Raw genomic sequence first — 14,002 nt, 5'->3', positions numbered from 1 at the left:
AATATCCATCCATTATCCAACCAGCTATATCCTAACTACAGGGTTATGGGGGTCTGCTGGAGCCAATCCCAGCCAACACAGGCTGCAAGGCAGGAAACAAACCCCGGTCAGGGCTCCAGCACACGCCGCAGGGCACACACCCACACACCAAGCAAACACTAGGGACAATTTACGATCACCAATGCACCTAACCTGCATGTCTTTGGACTATGGGAGGAAACCCACGCAGACACAGGGAAAACATGCAAACTCCATTCAGGGAGGATCCGAGAAGCGAATCCAGGTCTCCTTACTGTGAGGTAGCAGTGCTACCACTGCGCCACCATGCCACCCTGCCCCATTAATATGACAGCCCTAAATCATCGTGATTGCTTTTAGAAGCCTAGTTCATAACTAGTTCAATGGGGAGTCGAAGAGGTTTCAAGTTGTATAAATGCACTTTATCTGGAAGGTCCAGCTATAACAGTACAATGTGAAAACTTCCAAGGGGTGAAAACTTTTATAGGCACCATATAATTAGTTTCCCCAGATGCAGATTTTAGGTTATTGTCATTTGGAAATAAGAGATGTTCAATACTGTACTTTGAAATAAAAAAGGAAGATCTACAAACTGCACACACCAATACTCTTACAATTGTACTTTTGCCTAGCAAATTTACTCTGCACTGTCCGTAACATGAAATGCTATAAATAAATATTCTTCTAAAGTTAACGATAACCAAATGTTGATATTGAGACAAGTTGTACAATTTCACATATTATAAAAATCTTGCTTGTGTTACAGAGCTGTTAGCATTTAAAGTAATATTTTTAATAAAAAGCAAATTGGATTTACAATTCAGTACTTCACAGCAATGCAAAAACATTTCAGTGAATAAAAAAATCAGAAAAAGGTTGTTTTTACAATGAAAACCACTTTCAGATTTAACATTTATCATGTTCATCAATAAATGAGGAATATCGGTCTCTGTAAAACTTGATGTCTACAGAAAGATATTCACCAAGCAAACAAACAGCAGAACTAATCTAATAACAATTTTGAATAAGCACTGGATTAGTTTATATTAATAGACTTTAATAGGGCCACTCCTCTTCTCTTTCAAAGATCAGATAGAAATCCATAAAAACATTTAATTTAGGATTCTTCGGTGTATACTTTGTTGTAAAGGATGCATCAAAAAGCATATTTTTGAAAAGCCTTGCGTTACAAAGGGACATGGTTAAATAAATAGGAGACAGATTCTCCATTGTGAGTTCGGCGGATGGCTTCTGCAAGAAACATTGAAATGTCAATCACCTGTAAGCAAAGAAATTAAATATTAATTTCACTCAGTCCACTCAGCCAGTGGTAATTCTTTCACATTTCACATTGCAGATTTTTTTTATTTTAAGCAGCTGTGCATGTAAAGCAGAACTATTATGATACCTTTGAATGCCTAGTAAGCACATCGAGTTACACTACAAGACAGCTGGCAATGTACCCATGATTCCACACCTTCTTTTAGCCCATTCAAACTATCCTTTTACATTAATATTTTACTATCATCTTTTACCATTGCAGGCAAAATGTCAGTGGGCAAAAGTAGTGCATTTAAGAAGAACCATTCAGCCTATTACAATTAAATACAAAATGTGTATTTTATATAAAGAGTTATGGGAGGAGACCAATCGTCAAATCTGTGTCCTTTTCCACTAAACCAGAGTTTCAAGTGAGATGCAATTATAGAGTCCTAGAGAGGGGAATCTTTTCAGGTAAGCTGAATAAACTGTATTCATTTCCTTATTGACTTATTCCACTACAGGTCTGCATACAGTCAGAGTCAGCCTGTGAAGTATTAGTTACAAAATGTGTCTGCAACTGGACACAAGTCATACTCACACATACACAGCTCTAGTCTCTAACGCTGTGTCAGTTAAGGATTGGCAGTTAAACTAATAGACCTGTTTTTGGGTTTTGAAGGCTGACCCCTAATTAGCACCAGCAACCTTGTAATAGGAAATACGAGCTACAAACTCTTTTTGTGGCTCACTTGTCTCTTCATTGACACTGGTTTAGTCAACAGGATGGACTCCTAGAAATACCAGGAACAAGACCTGATCCAGGTGGGAAAGTATTGTGACTGAGTTTCCAGGTGGGGAGTTTGTTCCGTGATTTGGCCAACTACCACGGGGAGCATATGGGAGGGGCTAACAGGATTGGGCTGGGGAGGGGAGGTACAAGGGGCTTATTATGTTCTCTTAAAGGAGAGTGCCTTCTTCCCCACCAAGACACACCCCTTGGCTAAAGATGGGGGTGCACCAGACCAGCAGGTGAAGAGACTGAAAAACTGGAGGGTTGACCCTGGGCACCCAGCTTAGCAGCAGGGATTCTCCCTTTGGGATAAATTATGGCCCTGGCTAAGGCCAGAAGAAAATACTCCCCTACAAATTGTGGAGCAGGTTGCCTGCTTCATATTATTATATAACCTTCCTGAACAGTTTACTTTCCTGGTCTGGGGACAACACTTTCATAATATGAAAGAACTCATAGACTGCATAGAAACAGCTAGGGGGTCCTTGCAATCTGGGAGGGCAGAACCGTCCTTTAGTCAAAACCAGAAAGACCACATCTCAAAATTTAGGCCTCACCGCTACAAACTGAAGCCTGCACCGAAGTCCCCAGATTCACAGACGTGCGACCCACTCGGGGACAAGGAGGAATGCATGTGGATGGGGAAGGAAGGGTATTACGATTCCACATACAGGAATGGAAATTTTAAACAGATTTAAGACCACCCCGTTATATGACTACAGCAGCACCATCTCCGTTGTACCTCGCCGACATGTGCTACCGCAACAGTGATTAAATGTTAAGACTGGTCTAACCTGCATCCATAGAGAAACCCGTTGATACAGGTCCGCCACCTGTATCATCAGTTGTGAAGGATCGCTAACAAAGATCATCATGGTCCTTCAGAATCCACCATTCCCAGTGATACTGAGGCAGGTCTGGTCTAAAAGTAAAAGCAGTTTAGCACTTTCTACTCCTGAGTCAAATCTGGGCCTAGCCATAGACGGAGACACTACATCTCAAAACGCTGACGTCTGACACTCTCTCTCAGTTACACTATCAGTTTGAAGAAACGCTGGGTTATTTTAAAAGGGAGCAATGGAATGACGATTCCTTTAAATTTGCGAAAAATGCAGTTGTTCTTGTCAATGGCCAATGCACTCATCAGTCCATGCCTCATGGTCCTCACTTTGTCTTAGAAAATGACCTTTTATATTGGATAACAGAGCATGAAGGGGAGGTACGGAAGTTGCTGCTGATTCCACAAACCTTTTGGTGGCAGGTGTGTGAGTTAGCACATGACCACCTCCTAGGAGGCCATCTGAGAAAACTTTGGAGTGGATTACAGTTCAATTTTATTTGCTGGGAATTAATGAGGAGGTTCGCCGCTTTTGCACGTTCTGCATGAAGTATCAATTGCGATAAATTCCTAGAAGGGACCACACTCTTCTCATTCTCCTTCCCCTGATTGATGTCCCATTTGAAAGGATTGGGTTCAACTTAGTAGGACACCTGGAACCTTCAGCTAGAGGACACAAATATATGTTAGTCCTAGTAGATTATACTAGGGCGGCACGATGGCGCAGTGGTAGCGCTGCTGCCTCGCAGTTAGGAGACCCAGGTTCATTTTCCGGGTCCTCCATGTGTGGAGTTTGCATGTTCTCCCCGTGTCTGCATGGGTTTCCTCCGGTTTCCTCCCACAGTCCAAAGACATGCAGGTTAGGTGGATTGGCGATTCTAAATTGGCCCTAGTGTGGGTGTGTTTGTGTGTGTCCTGCGGTGGGTTGGCACCCTGCCCAGGATTAGTTCCTGCCTTGTGTCCTGTGTTGGCTGGGATTGGCTCCAGCAGATCCCCGTGACCCTGTGTTCGGATTCAGCGGGTTGGAAAATGGATGGATGGATGGATAGATTATACTACCTGGTATCCTGAAGCTGTTCTGTTGCGCTCAGCTACTTCTAAAGATATTACATGGGAATTGGTAGGGGTCTTTGTCATCATCCCTATGCCTTTCACCTCAGAGACATTCAGAGAAATGCCTAGATAACTGAAAATAAAGCATCTAAAGTCCACAGTGTATCACCCTCAAACTGATGGTCTAGTGGAGAGATTTAATCAAACTCTCAAACAAATTCCCACGCAAGGTGGTCATCAAGGACAGGAGGAACTGGGATCAGCACCTCTCCCTCATTCTTTTTGCAACCTCTATGGGCTTCTCCCCTTTTAAATTATTATACAGACGACAACCCCAGGGCATATTGGACATTCTAAAGGAAGGGTGGGATATATATATATATATCACAATTATGCAATAGATTCGGAAAGATTTGTCCATCACTCAAATGTCACATGGAAGAGGCACAAGCAGCACAGGCCTAACATTACGACCAAGTCACATCTCTCCGGGAATTCCAACAAGGGGATCGAGTCATGGTTCTTGTTCCTACCTGCCATTCTAAATTATTAGCCCATTGACAAGGCCCTTATGAAGTTAAAGAGAGGAAATGACTTGTCGATTATTTGGTGAAACAAACCAATTACCAACTGAGTAAACGGGTCTACCACGTAAATCTGCTGACCAGTGATCCTGGTCCCTCCTCTGGTCAGTCTCTCTCACTCTTTGCTCATAAACATAACCTGCAGATTTAAGTGCCAGACAGAGACGGGAGCTGGAAACAGTTATCCTGTCTGTCCTGGAAGTAATGAGTGAAACACCAGGGAGGACCTCTCTGATTCCACACAATATTGTGACAGAACCCGAGGTTATAGTTCGAGAATGGCCATATAATTTTCCCAAGGCAAAAAGAGCCAAAGTGGAACTAGGAGTAACAGAGTAGAGTCATAGTCCCTGGTCCAGTCACATAATCTTGGTCAGTAAACCTGATGGGACTTGGAGATTTTACAATGACTTCCGTTGACTTAATCAAGTCTCCCAGTTTGATGCCTATCCAATGCCACAAGAAGATGACCTCCTTGAGAGGCTAGAACAGGTTAAGTATTTGACCACTCTTGACATGAGTAAGGGGTACTGGCAGGTTCCTTTAATGGTTTCTGCAAAGGCTAAGACAGCGTTTAGCACCCCTAGCAGTATCGTGTCGTCCTTTTTGGGTTACACTGGGCTCCAGCAACTTTCCAGCACCTGGTGGACAAACAAAGCCAAATATTTAGGCTACCTGGTGGGTCAGGGTACCGTGAAGCCACAGTGCTCAAAAGTAGATGCCGTACTGAAATGGCCCCGTCCACGAAGCAAACAGCAAGTCCAAGACTTTCTGGGCTTAGCGGGGTACTACCGCAGATTTGTACCCCAATTTTTGGAGAGAGCTGTGCCCTTGACTGATTTGACAAAGAAGAGGACCCCAAACAATGTAGTATGGACCGATAAGATAGAGGCTGCATTTGGTGACTTAAAACAGGCCCTTACTGCAGCACTTGTCTTGAAAGCCCCTAACTTTTCTCTACCTTTCATTTTCCAGATGGACGCTTTGGACACAGGTCTTGGTGCCATGCTGAGCCAGAGTGTCGACAGTGTTGAACCCCCTTTCATGTTCCTGAGTTGGAAGCTGCTGGAACAAGAAACCAGGTATGCAGCGTTGGAAAGAGAGCCCTTGGTGATCAAATGGGTGATTATGCAGGCTGAGGTAGTTACATCTTGGGCTGCGAGTTCACACTTGTGATGGATCATGCACCATTACAGTGGATGGCCCTACACAAGGAGTCAAATCCACGGGTCACCAGGTGGTTTCTTGACCTACAGCCATATAAGTTTTCTCTGGTTCATTGACGCAGATCCCTCCACACAAACGTCGATGCTCTTTCTCAGGTTCACCCCTCTACACAACACACATGTGCATGGGAGGCAGTTAAAGGGCCTAAATGAGGGTAATTCCACACCAGACCAGGGGGTGGCAGAGTGTACTGACCCCTTCTCTTTTTCCACTGCAGACCGATTATGGGAAATTCTGCCTGGTTCTAACATCACTTCTGTCCGCTCCTTTAAAATCACTATCTGAGCCTCATCAAGACAGACAGTTCTATTCTGGACTCAAATCTGTACTCAGTTGTACACAAAACTTTTGCAGCCAGTAAACAATATATGGGTGGCTGACCCAACTCTTTTTGTGGCTCACTTGTCTCTTCTCTAATACAATTTAACAAAAATAAAGACAATATTGACGCACAACAGTAGCAGGAAGCCAGCATTTGTAGTGCACAGTTTTCTTTCCACCCCTCTGGTTTGTGTAGAAGTCAAAACATTTATCCTTAATAGTTTATGTAATCATATTTAATAAGGTGCCAGTCTTCCACTGCAGAACACACACAAAAACAATTAAGCTAACTTCTTATCAGTTAATTTGGCAGCATGTCTATGGACTATTAGTGCGCACAGATGATTATCATGCAGAGATCTGCAGAATGCACTGCTCAAATGATATTCAAGCTTACATTTATTTTAATGTGTACTGAGTACAATGGAGTAGGTATACAAAGCAGAACAAATGTTTTCATAAAATTCTGAGATGAAAATGAAACATTTACCTGTATTTTGGTACTTTGTTTCACATTCTTTTCCTGTGGAATGCTATTAGTCACAACAATAGCTTCAAAACAAGCATTATTGATTCGTGAAATGGCCGGGCCAGAGAATATGCCGTGAGTTAAAATAGCATACACTTTATTGGCTCCTGCAGAAATCAACCTTAAAAAAAGAATGCATAAATAAATGACTATACAGTCATTAGAGATCCTTAATGATGTTTTCTACCAATAAATATGCAAATATTTAGCAGTTTTATTCCCATTTGCCTTATGTCAAAATTCTGGAGCTAACAAAATTTCGACACAATGGCAATAAACATGTGTTAAAAGTACACATAGTAATGACCTTTTTCAGTATACATTTTGCAGAGCAGCAGAACAATTGAGAAATTTAATGCTACATATAGTAACATATGGATGACCAAATCATGGAAAAGACTCGTTACAAGGAAACACTAAATATTTTAATATAATGCATTATGTTTCACATTTCTGAGGTTAACCTCTGAATAGTTGCTTCAGAAATGGCTGCCACAATTTTGTAGCCACTTTCCTTTCATGCACAATATGATTTTTTAACTCTTGATGCATATGATGGACAGCTTGACTTATAAGACTAAATTCTGACAAAAGACACTGGGGTATAGCTAATTAAGTCATCTTTGGTATTCCTTGTAATGTTCAACAATGATGAGTCTACTAAAACACACTCCAAACCAGTATCTGATTATCTTTAGGGGATTCTTCAAACTGTTAAGTACTGTATATTAATTCTGCTGGTCTTTAGAGCAGTCAAACTTCTCATTAAGAAAGTTAAAGAGAAAAATTACAAAGATAAAGAAAGGTTTGGGGAGAGGGTGTTAAACAATGGCAGTGTTCCTGCTTCACCTGCTTTATTTAACTAGGTAGATTATCATTGTGTATCTGACTCATTATTTAGATGGAGGAAATCCAATAGAGTATTTTTTTGATGCCTTTTATATTTTTACAAACCTTGGCTATGTCCCCAAGAAATTAACTTTAATTTCCCTTCATCAAACTGTTTTGTTATTGATACCATCCTGCCAATCAAATAACTGCAGCTCAGCTAACATCTGAAACTAGTGGTATTCTTATCTACAGTATATGAAATTAAATAAAAGTGAATGTGTTATATCTACAATTAAATTATTTTGGGAAGTGACACTGTTCCAGCAGACTGTGATGGTGAAATCAGACATGGCAGGGTTATAATAGAAAATCTTGAGATGAGACGAGACTGTTGCCAAGAGGTTTTTTAAAGTTGGTAGAGGGGGTCCCGCCCTCATCTCAACCATTTTCAGTTAATGGCCCACGGCCTCTCACGTCTCATTCGTGTGAATGCTTTTGTCAAACACAGTTCTTGCGCTCTCAGCTCTTATAGACTTTTACGTTTTCCTCACTTTAAGTTTCCAATAATAGAAGATTTATTATGTCCAAATCTTATTGAAGAATTTCACCCCAAAGGGTTAGAAATGAGTACACAGGCAATCCTAGCACAGAGAAACGATGAAGTCAAATGAACTTACGCAAAAATTGTAGATTGGTTACACACTAAATTGGTTAAATGTGTTTCAATAGACTATGCTGAAACACTTGGTGGTGATGGTGCAGAAGATGAAAACATCAACTTACAATACCCCATAGAATATCTACAACTGTTAACACTGTCCGGTCTTACACCGGCCGAATTACTGTTGACAGAAGAATGTATTGTCCCCTAGTAACCAAAAAGTCAAAGTTGCACAAAATTGGAAGACATGGTCAGCATTAAAGCCCAACTAAGCAAATGCACACAGCATGAAAGTTCTAAGAGTCTCCTCTGTAGAGTCCTGAGCAGACACAAAACTGTTTCTTTAGAGGTTACAGCACCAGTGCCTCCATCTCAGGAAGGTTGATTATTCAAGGAAAGCTGAAGGTTATGTGTAAAGAATTATAAAATGTTTGGGCAGATTTGTTTTACACTTTGTAATCAGCCTAGTCTAAACTAAACACATACAGCTTATAATTTTTAACTTCTTGTGTGGTATTTTCAATTAGGGATGGTAGAGACTACACTGTCAGTCTGTAGGAAGCCTATCCGCCCCTAGTGGTCTGGGAGATGTAGCTAATAAATGCACCTATTTTAGGAAATTAGCATTATCATTAGGACAAAACCTGCATGAACCTGTCAAGAATTGCTCACTGAATGTTTTGCAGCCCAAACTGAAATTTAAGAGCCAAGTTTAAGATACTAAAAGAACTAGCACACAGTATTGGCACACCTACATGCCTGTTTTTGACATCAGCAACTCTCTGTTATGCAAGCTACAATTTGTTATGGGTGTTTGGGGGGCCAGGATGTTGTTTTGTTGTTTTTTTTTATATTTGTTTATTTATTTTGGGGAGCTTCTGCAAAATTTTAATTTACTCTTGGGAACAAATAAAGTATAATCTGATCTGATCTATACCTGCTGATGTCGGGGAAGAAACTGAGCACTGGAAAACTCTAAAAAGGGGCATTATCAAAGAAAGTTATCTGATTTGTAGAATAAAAACAACGACTAGACACGGCCTCACACTTTTTATCTTACTTGTGATTCAAATGAAACACTCAACTATGGTTTTACAAATTTTCAGAAATACTGCCAAGGTACTCAAATAAAGGAGTGCCTGATTAAAAAAGATAAAGTTACAGATCGTTGTGAATCATTTACCATAAAATATGCTAATTTTCATATTTTGACTATTTTTGGTGACATTGAAAATGGTAATCCAAAAAACCCTTTACAGATAAGAAACAATGGTATTCTTACAAATAGTCAACAGGTTTTGTCAGTAATGTACTGCACATTGCCACCACCGCCCTGTGGTGGGCTGGCGCCCTGCCCGGGGTTTGTATCCTGCCTTGCACCCTGTGTTTGCTGGGATTGGCTCTGGCAGACCCGCGTGACCCTGTAGTTAGGATATAGCAGGTTGGATAATGGATGGATGGACATTGCCACCACTACTGTGTCTCATATTTTTAGATGCACCACTTTGTTGATTTAGTAAACAGGAATTACCATTGATTCATGCATACTGTAGATTAAAGAAACACACACTTTAAATTTTTTTGAAAACATAACTGCCATTTATACCTGCAACCTACACTACGTGCTGTGAGGTGTCCATACTCTTTGTTAAACTGTGCCCTTTATCACAAAAATCACATAAAATCTATAAATACAAATGAAATGTAACACTCACTTGTCAGCAGCATGGCAGATTGTACCACAAGTATCTGCCATGTCATCAATCAATATTGCTACTCTGTCTTTTACATCACCAACGAGAACCATTCGATCAATTTCATTAGCTTTTTTTCTTACTTTGTGGATCAATGCAAACTCAACATTCAAGCAGTCAGTAATAGATGTGACCCTGTAGGACACAAAGCATAGGTTGGTTATATTTCACTGAAATTCAGGGACAATTTTATGACAAGAAGCATAGTATTTTTTCATCATTAATATATAAATGCTTAATATATTTTTGTTTTGAAAAATTCAGGCTGATTATATTTCACAACATCACACTATCAAGCATAGAATAAATATGCATTTCATAATATTACTTATATCTTCCTACAAAGATATTTGGAGTTAGTGTATATAATGAATGTATATGTAGTATCAGTGTGGCCTTGAAATGAAAGGCATAGAAAACCACATACAAAACGTTTAGTAAAAAATTAACAAGAAAATACAATTTTAACAGGAAGGTACATTACAAAAAAGACAGCAGAACAAATTCAAATTTAAGAAGAAAGTGCAAATTCTGCAGCATTTTCCTCCTAGGGCAGAACTGGACCAGATCAAGTTTGAACAAATTACATTTCTAGCTCACTGATGTTTGTACTGTAAACTTTCAGCCTTTGAGCTTGAATTGTATCATATGAAGCTCAGCACTGCACATGTTAATGTGATTGTAAATTGAAAGTAAAACGTGATGCTTCAGATTTGAATAAGGTGGAAAGCAGTTCAAAGAGTAGAGCTATGTCTGCATTTCTACAACTGTACTCTGCCACAGGCAGTCCTCTCTAACTCACTTTGTGTAAAAATTAAGCTATGCCGCTTTCCTGACTTGAAGTATCCTCAAAAGGACTTTATATCAACCTGTTTTAGCATTAAAAAGTAGTTACTGATGTTATAAATATACATCAGTAGCTGAGTAACCTGTTGGGTGACCACTTCTCTAATAAGAAACATACCAGCTGCTATTTAAACTAATTCTTATATTTTCAGGTAATCATTTTTCATACATGGAGCCAGAAACACTGTAACTGCTACAACTAATTTTCATATCAACAGAAAGGATTTCATTGGTTGTTTATATTTAAACAATAATGCAGTGGGAAAACAAAAAAGGAATGCTTTATGTTTTTAAGAAAGGAGGAGAATTTCTGTATTTCATGGACAATGAAAAGCAGAGCAAAACTCTGGTGCTTGGGAAGAAAAAAACTACTGTATATACTCGCGGATAAGTTTTCCGGGACTTGATTTTACTGTATAATTTCTGGTATTTTATAATGTTAGTTGTATAAGTTAAATGCAGAACAACTTACGCTATTCGTTCAAGAGATTATGATATGCTAACGGCCACCTGAGAGAGTAACCACGAAGCACACTAACTTTTTTTTCTATGTGGGTGCGGCGATGTGTTGTATCAGCGTGTGCTCCTAACCTCTCTCTCTATTGTACCTACATGACCACATGGTAATACCTAACCTATTCTGAAGCAACGTTTGTGTTTTTGTATATCACACCCTCATACACCTTTATCGTAAGAGCATCCCACATCTACGATGGAGCATTCGATTAATTAAGTGTCACATTTTTGAACGGGCGTATAAGTCAGGGTCTGATTTTATGAACGATTTTTAGGTTTCAAGACTCAACTTGAGTATATATGGTAAATGAAACTTAAGACTCTGTTGAAAAAAGATTAATAAAGAGCACACAATGGTGCAGCACAGGATAGACTGAATAGATGAAGCAAACGGAATGTGGAGTCTGAGTGACCTGCACAGAAACATGTTATATACTGTGAGAAGGACAAAGTAAATATTTTGGCCCCCATGGAAATACAGCAGCAGGGATATATTCGAAATTTCTTTATATGGGGAAATGACACAAGATCTTTAATCAGGCACTCATGAGCAAATGACAGGCACGGTTATTATCTAATTGGTTCTTGATCTATCCCCTGTGTGCATATGGGACATCTTGAAGGCTCAAAGAGGATACACAATACCATCCCAAGCAGAAAGGGGACAATGTCATTAATCACCTCTCCCTTTTCTGCCCACAATTCTTAAGCTTACCAGCCACCGAAGGGCATGTGGGCCAGTTCCACTTCTGCCAAAATGTCCCTCCTCTTCCAGGTTGGTAATTTATAAACCCAGAAGTCACCACATTTCATTTTAGGACCATCAATTGGACAGGACAGAGAGCTTCTTCACCTACTACTTCTTTCTGTTTTGCCTTGATGCCAGTTTTGAACCCATAAGTACTATTTATTTTGCCTTTTTCAAACACCACAATTAAGCAGGTCTCCCAGTTTGTACTCCAACCTTTCGTTTGGCTAACATTTCTTCCTTTTGCACATTTACACCCATAAAACATTTTCATTTTATCATGCGATAATCACACTGCTTAGGAACGACTGAAAAAGAATGTTGCTTTCTCCCCTAATTGACATATGTGTCCTGAATTATTTACAGGTTACAATGCCTGCCATGAAACGTCAAGTACAGTGTGTTCTGCCTAGAGTGTAGGTTTTGCTCCTACTAATTAAGAGATTCACAAGTTCTGATCTCATCTAGACTCAGATATATATACTGTAGTTGGTATCTCCCATAATTGATGATTTTTCATTTTGTAGATTTTACATTGCACAGCATGTGGCAATGAATTTCAATTATGGTTCTGCCTAGAGTCTAGTTTATTTATCTTCTGACACTACAAATACAATAAGCAATGGGGGGGCCACAAAAATATATTTTTGCATTTTTCTAGCCAATTGAATTATGTATTTTTTGAAAACCCAGTTCCTTTTGGTAATGCAGTTCAGTATTCTTAATCTTCATGTGCATGTTGTTTATTGGGTCACTTGTATTATTCCTTTTTTTCCTTTTCAAATTTTCATTATGAAAAATGTTTACATGCTACCACATCTAGGAACAATGATTTCACAAAATCTAAACATTCACCTCTCAGTACCCCCAGCATCAGGAGACACAATGATGGAGGCTTTCCAGTCAGGAACATGTTCTTTAATCCACTGAAGGACAGCGGGCTCTGCATAGAGATTGTCTACTGGAATATCAAAGAAACCCTGCAAAAGGAGAAAGACTAAGTTTAGTTAATTTCCAAATGCTCTCTTAACAGGCATAATGCACTTATAAATTATAAGAGTAAAAAACACTTCAATGTACTGTAAAAGTAACACACACACTAAAAATATTTTATTTTGAACCTCCTGACAGCACATTGATGTTAATGGTGTCACATGAACAGCCAAACACCACAAGTGCATGCTGGCTATATTTGAATTTTACTGGCAAATTACTCGGTTAAGTGCATGTGCAAATAAAGTCAACAACCCAGGAGGGACCCCAGGTGAACCCTAGTACAATTCTCTGGAATTTCTTAAACTGGCTTATGTGGGAACAAAGCCAGAAAACTGCTGGTTAAATGAATCTCATACTGAGCCTACCATAATAATCTTATTTGATTGTTTCATTAATCTTTTTTCTTAAATTCTTTGTTTGAAAGGGTGCTTGATATTGAACCACTTTTGAAATAAAGGCACTCCTCTCCTTTCAAATGAAGGGAAAAATCATTAAGCACAGTTACTGCCAGGCAAAGCCATGTGCTGAGTCATTCCTACTGTAAATACATTTCCATGATTGAAAAGTGTGGTGCTCTTCTTGTGGAAACTGAATTTCATGCAGCTTACTGAAATAATTATCATGCAGTAGCACTAATCTTGTTTCATATCAGACTACTCCGCCTTCTACTTATGATTGACTGTGGTTTTCACTCGCAAATTTGATTTGAGTGGGCTAATCTATACATATATGCCGATTTCTGTCAGTCTGGCAGTTATATTGTTGGCATATTCAGTGTTAACATTTGCAATGCACCATCTATTGACAAATGTATTTTGGAATGGACTAAATAGTAATAAAATGCATTACAGTTGTCCCAGAAGATGGAGCATAACAAACACTATTACTACTATTGTGAATCATACAGCAAATGTCATATAATTGCATCAACAGACAAAAATACCCAATAACTTAATCAAAGGAAGTTTATATTACAAAAAAAAACGGAAATAAAAAACAGTGAGAGAGACATAACTAATCACATTTG

At 39.3% G+C, this 14,002-nt stretch overlaps 1 protein-coding gene across 9 annotated transcripts in view; it reads right to left on the bottom strand.

The window, feature by feature from the left end:
* Positions 1-1,086: 1,086 nt before the first annotated feature.
* Positions 1,087-14,002, bottom strand: part of LOC120537152 (ribose-phosphate pyrophosphokinase 2-like) — a 32,183-nt gene continuing 19,267 nt past the window's right edge. For 8 of the 9 annotated variants that reach the window (XM_039765867.1, XM_039765866.1, XM_039765869.1 and 5 more), the window contains 4 exons: positions 12,835-12,959; positions 9,831-10,004; positions 6,585-6,744; positions 1,087-1,297 (listed from right to left, as the gene is read on the bottom strand). In XM_039765867.1, coding sequence (XP_039621801.1) covers positions 1,205-1,297; positions 6,585-6,744; positions 9,831-10,004; positions 12,835-12,959 — 552 coding nt within the window. In that variant the 3' untranslated portion in view covers positions 1,087-1,204. Of the gene's footprint in view, positions 1,298-6,584; positions 6,745-9,830; positions 10,005-11,413; positions 11,423-12,834; positions 12,960-14,002 lie in introns of all 9 variants that reach the window. The other variant, XM_039765875.1, reaches the window with a different exon arrangement.

Source organism: Polypterus senegalus, chromosome 10 (assembly GCF_016835505.1).
Source record: "Polypterus senegalus isolate Bchr_013 chromosome 10, ASM1683550v1, whole genome shotgun sequence".
Lineage (NCBI taxonomy): Eukaryota > Metazoa > Chordata > Cladistia > Polypteriformes > Polypteridae > Polypterus > Polypterus senegalus.
This window is presented reverse-complemented; position numbering and strand designations above follow the sequence as displayed.